A 17244-nucleotide genomic window follows, 5' to 3' on the forward strand; every position below is an offset into this window, starting at 1 on the left:
GGTTTTTAGCCTGAAGAACTGGAAGAACAGATCTGCTGTTCACTGAGATGAGAGAGATTGATGGAGAAATAGCAGCCCTGGCTTTCTCTCTTAATATTCTCGCATTTTTACTTCATCATGCACATTACTACAAAATTCATTTGCCTAAACCATTACATTAATTATGTTACTGTTGTATTTTAGAATCTGTATTGGTTTTCCATTGTATTAACCATCTTGAAGAGGTAAACTACTTCCCTTAAAATAAGGTGACCAACAGGTGTTTGGGTTGGGGGGTACAGATGAGATCAAACACAAAACCAGTGCGGAGCCACAACTGACCGAGTAACTAAAGCAAAGCAGATGTAGCTGGCATTACCCAAACATCATAGGTCTTTATCTACAAAATAGCCACAAGTTCCTTAAGAACATTAGGGGTACAATAATTACGATGATAAAAGAAGTACAGTTAAACCTTGAACACTATGGGGTTTAGGGGTACTACTCTCTAGCACAGTCGAAAATCCACGTATAACTAGTTAGCCTTCTGCATAGCAGATTCCCAACTATGAAGTTCAAGGCAGGTTTCAACTGTGTGGCTCAACGGAACTGCAGTCAATTGGAAAAACATTCCACTTTTAACTGGGACCATGAAGTTCAAATCCATGTTGTCCATGGGTCAGCTCTATATCATATATCTATAATATGCCAAACATGGTATCATATATAATGTTTACCAAGTGTCCTAATACACTTGGAAGAGTCTTCCTAATCTAGCCCCAATTTCTCTCTCCCGTCTTGCCTATTCTTTCCTATTCTTCTGCTTTACTGAACCACAGAGCTCAACATAGTCCTTTGTCAATACAGTATTTTCTGACTAGAATACCATTCCCGCCCCTATGTCTATCTTGCTAATACCTACTCATCCTTGGGCCCTCATACTTATATAACAATTCCCTCACACTTATATAACCTTCCCAAGGAACACTTTTTTCTGTATCTGGGTTAGAAGCTTCCTTCCACAAAAATCTTGCCTTTCTTCATCCCAATACTTCCCATACTATATCATTATGTCATCTGCTTAGTTCTGAACCCCATCTAGACTTAACTTTACAAAGGCAGAATCCATGTCTATCTTAGTTCCCAATATACTGCAATGTTAGGTACTTGGCATAGAAATGTTGATCGAGAAACATTTACTTAATGATGTTAAGTTTAGGGTATTTAGAAAAACATTAATTTAAGAGAGAAAATGGTTAGTTTAGTCCATGACCTGGTAAAGTTGAGGAAAATGGCAAGACATCAAAAGAGAGATGCTCTGTACAAAGGTGGAAAAATGGAGCTGAAGCTGGGCTGAAAAGGGTGAGCTAAGGATACTGAAAATACAAAGGGAAGGCCCCCCAAGAAACAAAATTTATTTATAAAAAATTGTGTATTTATTTTTACATGTTTAAACTTCAGTCACCTTCAAAGTACTCTCCATTTGATGCAATACACCTATCATAACATTTTTTCCATTGCTCAAAACAGTTTTGAACTTGTCGATTTTGATGCCTTTTAGTGCTTCTGCTATTTTTTGTTTCAGCTCTTCCACGTCAGTAAAACATTCTCCTTTGAGGTCTTTTTTCACCCGGGGAAACAATGAAATGTTGCTCTGGGTGAGAACGAGTGATTAGGGAGGGTCATGCCATTTTTGGTCAGAAACTGCTGAACACTAAGGGCAGTTTGGGCAGGTACGCTCATATATCACCCATCACAAAATGGGTAAACATGTTGGAAAGAGTCTTCAAAAACACTCACTGAAGCTGAACACAGCCCCACACAACAACGCCAGCTGGAACACTAACACAGATGGGTTCCTAGGACACTCACCTAGCGGGGGAAGCCTGTACTACAAGGAGCCCACCCTTCAGAAAATAACTCCACTTTTTGGGGGGCACCCCCTCTTATAAGACAGGGTAAACATAGAAACTAAGAAAAACACTGAGTCAAGGACTGATAGAATGAAAATAGGAACATGTGTTAAATGCCAAAATAAGGTCAAAAAGATCAAGATAGCAGCAGCTCCACTTACTATAGGGACAATGTCTCTTTTACTTATCTAGGAACTAATACAGTGTTCAACACACATAGAAAATTAATAAAATATTTGTTGAATGAGGGAATAAATGACCAGAATCTCACTTTTTAAAAAGTTAACTTGTGAATTAGAATGAGCCTAAATGTTAACTGCTCGAGAATCTTGCCCTTAAATATTCACTAGCCAAGACTTATTGTACTTTAAAAATTTAATAAATCCTCTGCCTAATCCTTTGATTTAGTTCCAGTGTATTTCTTTCAGTATTAGTCAGCTGTCCTTAGCCTTTTAGTTTAAGTCTCTTATGTCTCTTTTATCTTTATCACTTAAATAGAAAGTGTCAGTAAAAAGACGTTGTAGGCTTGAAACAGCATTTGTAAAAGAATTGCTCGTGCCTCAATTTCTAATCAACACCACATATGAGTTGTTCCTCAAACCAGATCATCTGGCCCTAAAACCCTAACTTAAAAAAAATAAATAACCTACTTTAGGTAGCTTAAGTGATGAATGGTCCAGGTTATCCTCACCTGAAAGTCATTAGCAAACCTGAACTCAATCTAAAGAAATTGCCAATGTAATAAATCATTTCCATTATTATTCAAAGCATTTATGAGAAGATTCACAAAAGTATGACTGTGGCACAGATTATTAAGTCTGAGAAGATCACTGTTGAAAAAGGACCTAAATAAACACTAGGTTCAAGAGAATACAGTTGTCTTAGAGATACACACCTCTACATATTTTAAAGTAGAAGGAAAGGTAACAGAGGAAAAGATTATTCAGACTTGAGGTAATACACCCTGCCTGGTGTGGCTCAGTGGCCTGCGTGTCGGACTGTGAAGCAAAGGGTTGCCGGTTCAATCCCTAATCAGGGCACATGCCTGGGCTACAGGCCAGGTCCCCAGTAGGTAGTGCACGAGAGGCAACCACACACTGATTGATGTTCCTCTCCCTCTCTTTTTCCCTACCTTCCTCTCTCTCTAAAAATAAATAAAATCTTAAAAAAAAAAGATGAGATCACATATATGTTCATGGAAGAGGCAACAGAGACAGATACTAAGTATGAATTTAAAAAGAATCTCATGGATGTGAAGGAAGTGCAGTGTGGTAGAAAAGAGAAAGATCATGAGAATGAGAGAATATGAATGCTAAGACATGTTTTACGTAATAGCGTAATTATGATCCTCTGTGCTAGCATTTTATGAAAAAGAGGTAAAAGTAAATAGGTTTTTGTTGGTTAACTCGTGGATTATGAATGGGGAAAAGGGGAAAATAGGCCTTCAAGTAAAAATATTTAAATAAATCAAGAATGCAGAATGTAGCGATCACACAGTTGGCCAAGTAACTTACCTGGTCGTATCCATAAGGCCTCTGCTGTGGTGGCTGTGGTGGTCCAGGCTGTGTTGGCCTATACCCCCCATACTGCTGACCTTGTCCCTGTGGGTAGTTAGGATACTGAGGACCTGGACCACCTTGTGAAGGACCTGCAAAATAATTAACATAAATAAGAGTCCAGATAAAAATATAACTTCCTAAAACTCTAGGAAGGGTTTAAAACCAGATGTTTTATTTTTATATCTAAACAAAAAAGGACAGTGTGGTATCTTGATTTTCTCAAATGCTCGAAATAAATCCCAAAGGTTGTGAGAGTGAAAATAACGTAAAAATATCACTATGCACCAGATGCTCTGATTCAGTATAACTACTGTGCTTTGCATTAACCACTAAAAATTTATGTCAAAATTAGTAAAAGAGATTCAAAAGTTGTAAGGCAGGTTAACTCCATATTAAGAAAAGTCATCTATACCTCTATCAGAAAATTAACCAGTATAAGCAAGAGGTAAAAATAAACGAACAGGTAAGAAGCAGATTCAAACTAAAATACTGAACCAATTTGGGAATAAACTTTGGAATCAATAATATTTATAACTGTATGACTCTAGATCTGTATTACAATCACCAACAGAATCAAAAATGATTTTACATGTAAATTCTAGATTTATATTTGCAATCACCAAAAAATTCATTTATGATCAGCACTGACAAACATCACAGTATTTTCAAACAGGAAATAGAGATAACTTGATAAGCTACAAGTTGCATGGGGAAGGCTTGATTCCAAGATTACAGGCTGTGTACCAATCACCTTTAATACTTATCCCATAAAACTGAATGTCGTCAAATTTCAAAGATGGCAAGAGACTAATTTGGCTTACCAAACAAATATGTCTACTTCAAAAACTCTACGTTGTCTATTATAAAACATGCTCTATAAAGCAGAAGCTAAAAAGTTTTGATACTTATAAATGTCTGTCAGTTATTCAAAACCCATCATAAAAAATATTGATTGCAGAAGAAAGTGCCAAAAGAGAACAATAATTTTTTAAGCTTAAATTCCATCAGTCTATTATTTTAGTTATTTAATTATACATTCAATTATTAAAATTCTGAGTTTCTATTAGAAGAAAATGTGGTAGCTGAAGTCTATGTATAAGCAAAATGGGAACTTCTTTAGAATTCCTGATGTCTAACAGAACAGCATTTAGCTACTTAAATAAAAAATATTTAACTTCCTTTATTCTTTCTTCCTACCTAAAATAATTATTTCTCTTAAATCAGTAAGTTTATCTGATTTAGCCACATATTTGTTTCCATGCAAATACAATAAAACCAGAATACTCTATTTATTCAAAGTACAAATATTCAATGGTCATTAAATGTTTCCATTTGAGAAGAAGAAGAAAGACTCTCTGTAAAAACAAGAAATCCATGGAATATTTCTAAAGTCGTATCTGAAATTAGTAGACCAGAACCTAGCATTTTGGGGAAATTGCCTAACCCCTAATACCTGACTGAATTTCAAGAAGGCACAAGAGAATTTTCAACCTGGTCTTGGTTCTTAGATTTGCTATTACAGGAGAGGGAGGTGTCAAAGTAACAGTAGAGCTTAAATCAATGAAGTAATAGGACATTACTGATATAAGAAAGAGACCATGTTAGGAAGAGATGACGTCAGATTAATAAACAGCTAATTCCCTTTCATTAAAACCGTATTTTCCTATTTCTAAAATAGCTATAGTAGCATGAAACTTAAGACGGAGACATCAGGTCCTTAAACCCCACTCCTTATCTAATAAAGTTATTTAAAGTCAGATATGCAGCTAGAAGATAGTTTACTGAGTATATAATAGGGAAATATGGCTAAAATTCCTCCAAAGTCTGTTAAGATACACAATCACAAAAGATGTAACTCCGTAGATGTGTATGCTATCTAGAGCATGACAACAACATTTTCTTCATGCATTCTGAATAAATCACACTTGTACTTTAAAAATCAACATTATCTTTCATAGCAATAGTCATTAGTTTTAGAAACAAATTTGCTACTCAGATTATGTAGATAAGGTTAATAAACAATCAATTAAATTCATCAGTTTTCCAAGAACATACAAAACTAGTGGCTGGTCATAAATGCCAAATAGGTTTAAGAATTCCTATTTCTTGTCCTTTATATGGCTACAGGGCATATCTTTGGTCAATGAACCATCTCTAGTTTCTGTTTCTTTTAAAATAGATTAACAGTTTATCTAAGAACATTTTAAATAAACACTAATAAGACACTGAGGTAAAACTGTGAATTTTCAAAAATGATACATATCCACTTCCACATTTCAAAACATTAATCACTTCGTTTGGGGAGGACAAAAATAAAACGCAGTATGCTATTACCGTAGCCCTGCTGCTGTCCTGGGTAGCCCTGCTGCCCGGGATACTGCTGCTGCTGGGGTGGGTATCCCTGCTGAGGAGGGGGTCCTTGGTAAGCATCTTGCTGTTGACCATACTGTGAATTTCCTACAGGATAATTGGAGTAAAAAAAAAAAAAAAAATTGAGAAGTTTGCTTAACTAACTTTTTCCTCTAAGATGCATAGCCAACAACACAAGAACGAAATAAAATGCCATATTGATTTTTAAAAGTTAACAAAACAAAGAAAAAACTCAAACCAAACAGAAGGATTTCGGCCAAACAAACTGCAGTTAAAGCCAATTTTGCAAGGTTGAACTGCAGCATTTTCAGCGTCTCTGCCATACGAGCATTACATTTACTGGAACATCACAGTCATAAGATCATGACTATGCTAAATAAAATAAAAAAGACAAAATTAAAGACAGCTACAAGAGCACACACTAGCTACACAAGATCAGCAAGCTGTTTCCTAAAGGCACTATACTTGTATGTGAAATTATACTTATGTAAACACACACAAAAAAAATTGGATTGATGGAATTATGTTCAAATAGAAAATTTCCACTGAGGAAAAAATTATTTTTAAATGTTTTAGTCTTTTTATTGTTGTTAGAAATGGCAAGTCATGGTTATACATTTTAAATATTTGTAAGGAAATTATTTTGATTGTTCTGGGCTCCCTACAACTTTCAAGACAGCCAGCAACTACTATTCTACAAGAGCTTTGCACGGGTAGAAGTTGTCTTATGCAAGAATTTTCGTTCCTGTAGAAGGGGATATATATGTGTATGTGTGTGAAGGTATATAGATACCTCCTTCGTAGTAATGTTGTGAGGAATCCTCATAAGGCCTATCGTAGCCTTGTTCAGGATACGACGGTTGCTGATAACCGTAATCATTATGACCTACATCAATTCGACAAGAGACAGGAAGAAACGTTAATGGCCACTGAGTGAAAACCCTAAATATATTTAAACTTTCAGATAAAACTGAAAAAAAAGAGAAAGAAATGGAAATACATGAAAAATAATTTCAATTGCATTAGCCAAATATTTACCAATGTGATTGTTTTCATATCGAGATAACGTGCAATTTTTTTTAAAAGCAAAAAACAGTAGTTTTAGAAACATTACACTTAGTCTTAACTCTGATAATCCTCATTGAGGGGGGAAAAAAAACTTTATCTTCAATTTTTTAAGAGAATGAAAGCATTTAGGCCTTTCACATGTAAATCACTTGAATTAAATTAGAATGAACAAAGGAAGCAATTATCATATTTTGTCAAACACCTGTTCTGCTGGTCGCCAATTCCACAGCATATGCTAAACAATACAAAATATAAAAGAGCTCCATAAGTTTTTTTCCCCTGAAAAAAACTGCAACAAATTTTTCACATTCTATTTACTTGAATAAAATGTATGTATCTCAAAATATTTTTAGACACGAAAATATATTGCTTAGTGCTGCCATTCTAGAAGCCTTAGAAAATATCTCTAGGGTAACATGGACATACATCTTCATAAAATTAATATTGTATTAAGTGATAGAGTACACCTTTACTTTTCAGACACAATAAATTTCACCTGCAAGATGACTGGACTTTAGTGAAAATCAATACACTAGTCCTTTTAATTGAATTGCACAAAGAAAATGCAACAAATAACCTTTCAGTTAGCTAAAATCGGAACTACATTTTAGTAGAATGTCTAAGGAGGAAGGAATAGTTATAAATAAATGTTATACTCAGTGCTCTAGTATTCCAATGTTCCCAAACCATCTCATACATATCTACATTAAGGGTTAGCAAAATATGGCCTGCAGTCTAAATATGACCAGTGGCCTGTTTTTGTCAATAAAGTTTTAGTGAAACACAGTTGTGTCCACTTATATTTTCTATAGCTGTTTTCATGCTACAAGAGTTCAGCAATTGAGATCAAGACCATATGGCACACAAAAACTAAAATATTCATTCTCTGGCTCTCTCCAGAAAAAAAGTCTGCCAACTTCTAATCTACATATTTACTGGCATAAACACCTAAACATAGTAAGAACATATCCAGTGCTGTCTAAGAAAATTAATTGTTATAAATGAAATAACTACTCTATGTAAATGTTAGACAAATACATTAATATACACCTATGCAAAATGATACCATTTAGATTTTTAAATCCCAATGTAGTAAAGATGAATTATTTTTAGAACCTTAAAGTTCTGACATTTACAAAAATAACATCTATTTTGAATAGAAAGATCCTACTTATAAAAATACAAATTTTACATTTCAGGGAATACTCAGAACCAAAATAACAGTATCAAATTTAACTCCATTACTTGAAATGTATACTAAAAATTAAACCATGCATCTATATTCAGCTGACCTCCTAATAAAATTTAACCACCTAAATTTCATCTTTTAAAAATATAGTTTATAAACTTAATACAATGTCTACATATGAAAAAAAGAACACAACACTTAATAATTTAGAGCAAGAAAACCTAACATTAAAAAATATAGTAAATCACTTTCAAATCAGAATTACCCATACATATCATCAGTATAAGTAACATTTATTATATGCATAATTCTACACATATTTGCTCTGCCTATATATAAGCAAAGCCTCAGCAATAAAAGTAATGTCCTTATACTGATGTACCTTTATGCTTTATACATTGATGAAAAATGGCAGGCAAAATGACTTTTTAAATACACCAAGTTATATCTTCTTTCTAGCTTACATTAGCTTCCAAACACTTAAGCTTTAAATTCCTAGTTTCCCCTTGTTTCTCTTTTTTAAGTAGTTCCCCTTAAATACACCAAGGGAGCTTACTAAATAAATGAAGACTCTGGCAAATCCTTTCATAAAAAAGATACATTATTTTGTGAGGTGACTAACCACCTCTAATTTATCAGTTTTATATGTTTGAATTCTTTTTTCTTCACCAGTGTATTATAAAGTTTTCAAACATACAGAAAACCTGAGAAAACTGACCTGTACAGTGATAGCTTCCTTGAATGCATGGATTGTTACTAAGTTGCAGCACATCTTTACTAACCACTTTTTCACACGCCACCTTCCTACTAAAAAAAAAAAATTCCACTAAACTACATAACTAAAATTGAAATCTGTTTTCCAAATGCCTTTCCTATTCCACTAACTCTATATACAACTATATTATGAATATAATTTAGCCTCCAAAATTTTTCTCAAATGCAAAGGCTAATGTATACAAATCATAGTTCTTTAAGAAGTACACATTAACTAATATAATAAAACGTACCAAAAAAAACTTGGGAAATTCTATGTATTTATACAATGCATAAAAGTAAACCAATAGGTGAACTTTATGGTGTGTGAATTATCTCAATAAAGCTGTTATTTAGAAAAGTATATCAGTAACACTGGCTTTGGTAGAAATGAACAATTCCAAACATAAAAGCATCTTCTTTTATATGAGAAAGGATTCCAATGACAGAACATGATCCCTGATGGTATTAATATGGAATATCTAAATAAAATATACTTTGAAATAGATTATATACTAATGTTATCATTATGCTTTAGATTATGGAAGTGTTCTAAATTTAGAAGAAACATATTGTCAGTTTCTTCATCCACAATAAAATGTTTTGAATAGCTATCTACATGAATATTGGGCAGGGACAGAAAATAGGAAAGTTAACATTAGGAGAGATTACCATCAGGGTAATATTGCTGGTTCATGCCTTCTGGAGGACCTTGTCCACCATGACTGTATTGGTCCCCATAATAGTCTTCCTGGCCTGAGTACTGCTGGGGTGGGCCTGAAAAACCACAACCAGTGAAGATGTAAACAATTTGTTCGCTAGGTTATCAAAGGTTTTCTTCTATCTGATGTTACAAGAGATTATTTCTCAGCTGTTAGACTCCTCTCTCATGCTTTGGCATTTCAAATACTTTTAACTATTCTTATACAAACACATACATAAACACACAGCCAACACCAAACATATTTCACAAAGATTAATGTTAAGACCACACATGCAATAACAATACTGAGTCAAAAAAAAACAAAAAAACAAAAAACAAAAAAAAAAAAACCCACTAACTTCTTAACAAGAGGGTTAAACTAGTAGAATAATTTCCCTTTTATTTTGATATTAGAGCAGTTTGAAATAAATTAGGGTTTGTTTCTGACCATATATTTAGTACCTTCTCAAAAATAAGTATTTTCTGCTGTAAATTAGCTTTTGATATAAAATTTTACGGTGAAATCTTTTCTTAGAAAAAGAAAAAAGAAAGCTGAATACCAGGAAGTTCCTACCCAATTCATGACCCTTGGTACCTACTATATCCACTACCTTTTAGGAAAATATATATATAGTTTTGTTTTGTTTTTTAATTTTAAATCACAAAACAAAAGCACTGATTTTTACCTCGATGAAAAGTTCATTGAAATGGAAAGCCTTCCAACTACTGTTACTTATATTAAGCAGGACATTTTCCAAATGGAGCTTTACCCTGTTGAGGTGGTCTGTAGGGAGGAATCTGTCTCTGACCCATCATATGATTGCCTTGGTTAACTTGGCCCATCATGCCCATAGGTGGCTGCTGGCCTTGGTAATGCTGCCCACCTCCCTGTGGCATATTGTACTGTTGAGAAGGAGGCTGCTGATGCATCATTGGACCTGAAAACAGACAAAACATTATGCACATGGTTCTTTTTACACATAATGTTAATATCAAGAGAAATACAAAAATCTTTCATTATCATAACACCCAAATACATAACTTATTATAATAAAAATTGACTTTAACCAAAGGAAATCTTTAAATTAAAGTCCACATGCCTTAAATAATCTACAAACAAGGGAAAACAACCAATCCATGGTAGCTGATTTGAAATTCACTGGAGGGTTAGTCTAGTAATTTAAAAAATAAATAAATAAAGTGGATACAGTATGTGAACATCCTGAATTTTTTACTACATACTATATAATAACTATGAATGTAACCCTTCTAGAAAAGATAGAATCCTTATGCTACATAAGAAAATAAACCACAACAAAGTAAACTTCACAAATTCACACAGCAAATAAGCAGTCAAACCAAGAGGAAGAACTCTAATTTCTGGATATCCATTTTTTTCCCCCTTTTTCAGTGCCACTCACTGCATAATGACAGATAGCAAAACTATGCAAATATGTATAAATAAATATACTTACATTGGTGAAACTTCATAAACTTTCATTTTTAGCAGAAATTTGAAAGGGTAAGCTTTCCCTCTTCCAACTATAAAATTTATAAACTAAAAAAAGTCTTCTTATAATCAAAGGGTGTTCCTTAGTAATAAGTTCTAACACATACACAATCAAAACACCTAGGCAGAGAACTGCAATAAGCCAGCCTCTGAAGTCAGAACTATGCAGTTTCCAAAAGTGAGCAATACTGATAGCCAAACTACCACAACTACAGTACCTCACTGGCAACAGTAAAAACTTATCACATGAAATAATTAACACAAAGTTCTGTGTACTATCTAACAATGTAAGCAGCTCCTCAAATGTTCACTGGGCAAAATTAGGCACGGGGAGCTCATCATTCTACCATTATAACCATTACTGTCTCAGAAGTATACATGAGCTATCCTCTAGATTATAGTGCCTAAATAGCTACATATTCCCTTTAGTAAAAGGAGACAATTTAGAAAGGTGAAGGACTTCAGAGCCTAGAAAAGTTTTATAGTCAAAATTACCCTCATGAGCTAAAAGCTCATTTTAATTACTTAAAGAAAAATCCAAAACATGTTCACCAATATATTAACTGACCTACAATAGCAGCAACAATGTAAGCAGAAAGAATTCAACTGTGTTCCATTTGAACTGTATTTTCTAAAGAAGTATTTTATCAGCGCTCTTTCTCCTATTCAATTTCTTTTGTTTCTCTACTACTTTTCACACTCCTTTTTCCTTCTAATTTTACCATCAATGTAAGCCTTTCAAAGGTTACTATGGGATTTTTCTTTCAACAAGGAAATAAACTCTTAACAGTAGATATAACATGGCTCACTGGGAAGTGGAGGAGAAGAGAACTTAACACTGAATGCTCTTAACACTGCCAGACATGCTTTCAACATTCATTTCATATAAACCATTAACAACTACCACAGGTAATAATGCTAATTTTCAAGATTTTAACCGAGGAATCCAAAGATCAAGATTATATAGCTAACAGGTATCATCAAATGGGAATCAGACAAAACATGTTTATGATTTCAAAACACATGTTTATTCCAGTATCCTTCACTGAGTCTTCAAGCTATAGAAAATTTAGTAGTTCAGAAGCAAATTATGCAACAAAAGTCCCAAACAGTTCTTTAATTAAGGTTACAATTTTTAAAATATATTTTGTATATAATAAAGTATTGAACACTAGCATTCATAATTTAATAGGCAACATGATTGGGCATTTGTGTAACACATTTTCAGTAAATGAATGTTGTGCCTTGTCTTTCTTCTCCAACACTGATTAAAGACCTCTTGTCTTAACAAAATGTAACTATAAAACTAAAGCATTTAACATGCAATAGGGTCAAAATTAAAAATAAAGGAAGAAGGCTGAGGGAAAATCTAAAAGGATACAATGACCAAAAAAACTCTAAGCTTTGCTCTAAAGGAGAAAAGTATTTCTAGCTTAAGTTCTGGAAAGAAAAGACCATGCCACCTGTGTTTTATCTCTGGGACTGTCAGTAGTTCCTATCCCAAAGAGCTCAAATACCACCCTTCTTTTGTTCTCCTTCATTTCCCTCCCTTTGAGGAGCCTCGATATCATTCAGGATTACGCCTAAAATCGAACAAAATGGAGGAGGATAGCAGCACTAAAACATAATGTTCTTCATCTTTTCTTAAAAATTGAATTTACTGAGGTGACACTGGTTAAAAAATTATATAGGTTTCAGGTATATAATTCTATAATACACCATCTGTATATTGCATTGCATTTTTACCACCCCAAGTGAAGTCTCCATCCATCACCAGTTGTCCTTTTACCCTCACCTACCTTACTTCACCCCCCTTTCCCTCTGATAATCACCATATTGTTGTCTGTCAATGAGTTTTGGGGTTTTTTTGCCTAATCCCTTCACCTGTTTTACTCAGCCCCACAACCCCCTCCCTTCTGATAGCTGTCAGTCTGTTCTCTGTATCCGAGTCTGTTTTTATTTTGTTAGTTTATTTTGTTCCTTAGATTACACCTGTAAGTGAAATCATATGGTACTGCCTCTCTCTGACTGGTTTATGTCACTTAGCATAATGCTCTCCAGTTCCATCCATGCTGCAAAAGGTAAGATAAACTTTTTTTTACAGCTGAGTAGTATTCCATTGTGTAAATGTATGACAGCTTTTTTACCCACTCATCTACTAACGGGCACTAAGCTGCTTGCAATCTTGGCTATTGTAAATAACACTACAATGAACGCAGGGGTGCATATATTCTTTCAAATTAGAGTTTCAGGTTTCTTCAGATAAATTCTCAGAAGCGGAAACACAAGGTCATAAGGCAGTTCCATTTTTAATTTTTTGAGGCATCTCCATGTGGCTTTTCCACAGTGGCTGCACCAGTCTGCCTTCCCACCAACAGTGCACGAGGGTTCCTTTCTCTCCACATCCTCCCAGCAGTTGTTGTTTACAGATTTATTGATAATCACCATTCTGACCAGTGTGAGGTGATGTCTCATTGTGGTTTTAATTTGCATTTCTCTGATGATTAATAACATTAAGCATCTTTTCATATGTCTGTTGGTCATATGTATATCCTATTTGGAGAAATGTCTTTTCAGATGATTTGCCCATTTTTTAATTGGATTGTTTTGGGGTTTTTTTAGTGTTGAGTTTTTTATAAATTTTGGGTATTATAAATAAAGCTTTTTATGTTTTCCTTTGAAGCTCTATTAAAAAAATTATGACTTCAATTCTGATTGTTTAGGAAGCATGTTATTTTCCTATGATAAGGAAGTATGCTACTCTGGGAAATGTGTAAATAGTATTATTCCTTGAAATACTAACAAAAATAACAGAGCTAAATCTCAAATTGCCCCAAATAAGTTCTAAAAATCTGTACTACAGAGTGAAGTAAGATTATAAAGTAAGACCATTTTCTACAAACAATAACATCACATATAGTAATATCTGTACATGAAATCATTTTGATGCTAGGGTGCACTACAAAGTGTGATATTACATACACAAAGATACTACTACTATCTTCATTATCTACAATATGTTCTTGAAAAAGTGTTTTAAAAGGACATATAACAAATGTTCATGACTAACATTATTTCTTTCCATTTTGAGTTCTATACTGTAACAGATATTCTATTGAAATATCCTGTATCTTAAACACATGCTAAATATTCCCAAATGACCATACTTTACATAACTAGAATTTTGTACTGATGAGACAGTTAATACTTAACTGTATTTCAAGTTACTGGTCAAATTTTTAAGACTCAACTATAAAGACAACATTGTTTTAATTTGTGAATAATTCAGAATGATATAATTTTTTAAAATTCTACATACATAAATGTATGTTTACATCTTCGCATGCAAACCTATATGCTGTAACTCTGTATGTCGTATCATTAATCTATAGATTATGTTAAGTGAAGTTTAACAATGACAACTAAGAGTTAATGAGCACTTCTTATGGGCCAGGCTTACTAAGTTAAGAGCTTTATGTTTATTATTTATCTACTGCAAAACCTATGGAACAGGTATAATTATTACCAACTTCATTTTACAGGTTAAGGAAATTTAACACTGCAAGAATTAAGGATGTTACCTAAAGTTGCATAACCAGTAAATGGCAAGAACTATAAAGCCATGCTCTTCACCACTACATATACCTCCTTTCAAATCATACTTCTCCCATGTAGTATCTCTCAGGAAAACAATTCTATAGAACATTACCACTATGATACAAGAAATTTCTTCATCCCGCCTGTATCTATGTTATAATGAAAATTAGACTATGAAACTTGCTAGACAACACCCATCCCATGCCTATTTTCTCATTCATATTTCATTATGGACCGATCACATTTTACTACTCATTTAGCTCTGGTATACAAACCAAAAGGTTGCCAGTTTGATTCCCATTCAGCACACATGCCTGGGTTGTGGGCCAGGTTCCCCAGTTAAGGGAGCACGAGAGGCAACCAATTAATGTATCTCTTGTACATTGATGTTTCTCTCCCCTCTCTTTCTCCCTCCCTTTTCCTCTCTCTAAAAAATAAAAATTTTCTTTAAAAATCTTTAAAAAAACTAAATCTCAAAGTAACCATGTACTGCTTTCATTTGAAGTTATTACTAACAAGGACGTTTATTGCAAGAAAAATATCCCTGTATTCCATCAAACTTTATTAGCTAGCCCACTACCTATTAAACAGCCATTAAAAAATGGGAGATTCTTTACATAAAATATACATCTGTCCTCATCAAGAGTTTTAAATAAGTCATAATAAAAAAATTTATAAATACAATAGCAAGGATAAAAAACAAGAGCCAAGCAACTAAGAGAGCCCAAAAAGCTTAATGAAGTCACTACAACTAGTACAAATTTAGTGGAGTTTCTAAGCAACCAATGAAAAGTTAAAACCATAATAGATTCTATTTTATTTATTTTTATTTTTTAATATTTTATTTCTCTTTAGAGAGGGATGTTCATTAAAGGAAAGAAACATCAATGTGTCAGAGAAACATACATCGATTGCCTCTTGCACATGCCCCAGCCAGGGACCAGGCCGGCAACCCAGGCATGTTCCCTGACCAGGAATCGAACCAGCAACCTTTCACTTTGGGAGACAACGTCCCATCAACTGAGCCACACCAGTCAGAGTTAGCACCATGATAGATTTTAGATAGTAAAAAGAGTTAACAGTTCATTAAGGGATAAATTCTTTGTAACATGAAATTTTGAAAAAAATTTTCATGAATGTATGAAAAAAGTACTAAAACCTAACAGTATCAATAATTTTTGTTATTTTCATTTGCTTATTTAATAACAGACCATCTTTATATGTAGTTCCTTACATTAACTATGTCTTAAAGCTGTTACTTACAACTGTGGGCAAGGTTTTGCCCCCCAAGGGACATTTAGCAGACTGAAGAGATTTTGGTTGTCACAACTGGCATGGGGGGGGGGGGTGCTACTGCCACCTGGGGGGTACAGGACAGAAATATTGCTAAATATCTCAGTGCACAGGACACACCCTCACAATAAAGAATTATTAAGCTTAAATGGCAAGAGTGCCAAGTTAAGAAATACATGATTCCAAGGGCATAACTGCACATCATAGGGACCTCTACAAATAATCTGGGACTTAAATTATGTATTTAGCTTTCTGGTGATTAAAAAAATGAAAGAGGAATATGTTATGGCTTAATAAATCCAGCACAATAAAAGAACAGAGTTGCTTAAGATTAAACAGCCTCTTTTATATAGTTTCAGCTATATTATGTAATATTAATTCAAAAACAAACTCCAAAAGCTCTAGAGTTATATAGTACAAGTGACAATCTGCTGTGAAAGTAAAGATCCTGTCTTGCCCAAGTAGAAAGCCATGGAGATGGGCCACATTAGAATGTATAGTTCTGTGTCACTTGGCATGAAGGCTGAAAAGTGATGAACCATCTGACACAGAAGACATTACCCAGCCCAGAAAAATTCTGAGGGGATGGACATAAAAACACTAACACTGAATGTTTGTTCAGTGTAATTTGTAAAATTTACCCCCTAGAGATTCTGGTTTAGCAAGCATAGGATGGGGCTGACAATCTTATTTTGACAAGTACTCCTGGTGATTCTGATCCAAGTAGTCCTAGAACTACACATTGAGATAGTTTGCTAGGAGAGAATAACCGGTCAACCCCTTTTGCCATAAAAGCAGCTATAGATTATGGTCTACATAAAATGTTTAGTATTGGAGTAGGACTGCCTCACACAGGGCACTTAGGGTCGGACGTCAGCTAAAAAATGAATCCAAAGAGTTTATGTTACAAAAATGCCAAGACTCATTGAATGATACACTTAATACCTATGCATTTCACTCTATGTAAACGTTGTCCAACATTTTTTTAAAAAAATATTTAAAATGTTGACTTCTAATAACATGCAGCTTAAGTGTTATAGGTAAAGTGTACAAATATCTGCAAATAACTCTGAAATACATTTTGGAAAATAAGACTCATTGATGTGTAAGTAAATTAACGGATGGTAAACAAATTTAGTAAAATATTAACTGTAGAATACAGGTGGCAATATGCAGGTAAAATTCCTTCAACTCTTCCCTATGTTTGAAATGTCACATAAAATATTGGGAGATTTTAATTAATCCTAGAAAAATATATAGAAGACTTCTCAAAACTCAACAGTGAAAAGCAAACAATCCAACCAGAAAAA

General features: G+C 33.8%; 1 protein-coding gene across 4 annotated transcripts in view; it reads right to left on the bottom strand.

Annotated features, from left to right (window-relative positions):
• The window catches only part of SS18 (SS18 subunit of BAF chromatin remodeling complex), a 66392-nt gene that overhangs the window by 13855 nt on the left and 35293 nt on the right, over positions 1 to 17244 (bottom strand). For 2 of the 4 annotated variants that reach the window (XM_054583474.1, XM_054583477.1), the window contains 5 exons: positions 10305 to 10472; positions 9504 to 9608; positions 6615 to 6707; positions 5786 to 5908; positions 3407 to 3540 (listed from right to left, as the gene is read on the bottom strand). In XM_054583474.1, coding sequence (XP_054439449.1) covers positions 3407 to 3540; positions 5786 to 5908; positions 6615 to 6707; positions 9504 to 9608; positions 10305 to 10472 — 623 coding nt within the window. The remainder of the gene's footprint in view (positions 1 to 3406; positions 3541 to 5785; positions 5909 to 6614; positions 6708 to 9503; positions 9609 to 10304; positions 10473 to 17244) is intronic. The other 2 variants (XM_054583475.1, XM_054583476.1) reach the window with 2 other exon arrangements.

This window comes from Pteronotus mesoamericanus, unplaced genomic scaffold (assembly GCF_021234165.1).
Source record: "Pteronotus mesoamericanus isolate MK-2021 breed Mesoamerican mustached bat unplaced genomic scaffold, CSHL_Meso_final contig_74, whole genome shotgun sequence".
In the NCBI taxonomy this organism is placed as follows: Eukaryota; Metazoa; Chordata; class Mammalia; order Chiroptera; family Mormoopidae; genus Pteronotus; species Pteronotus mesoamericanus.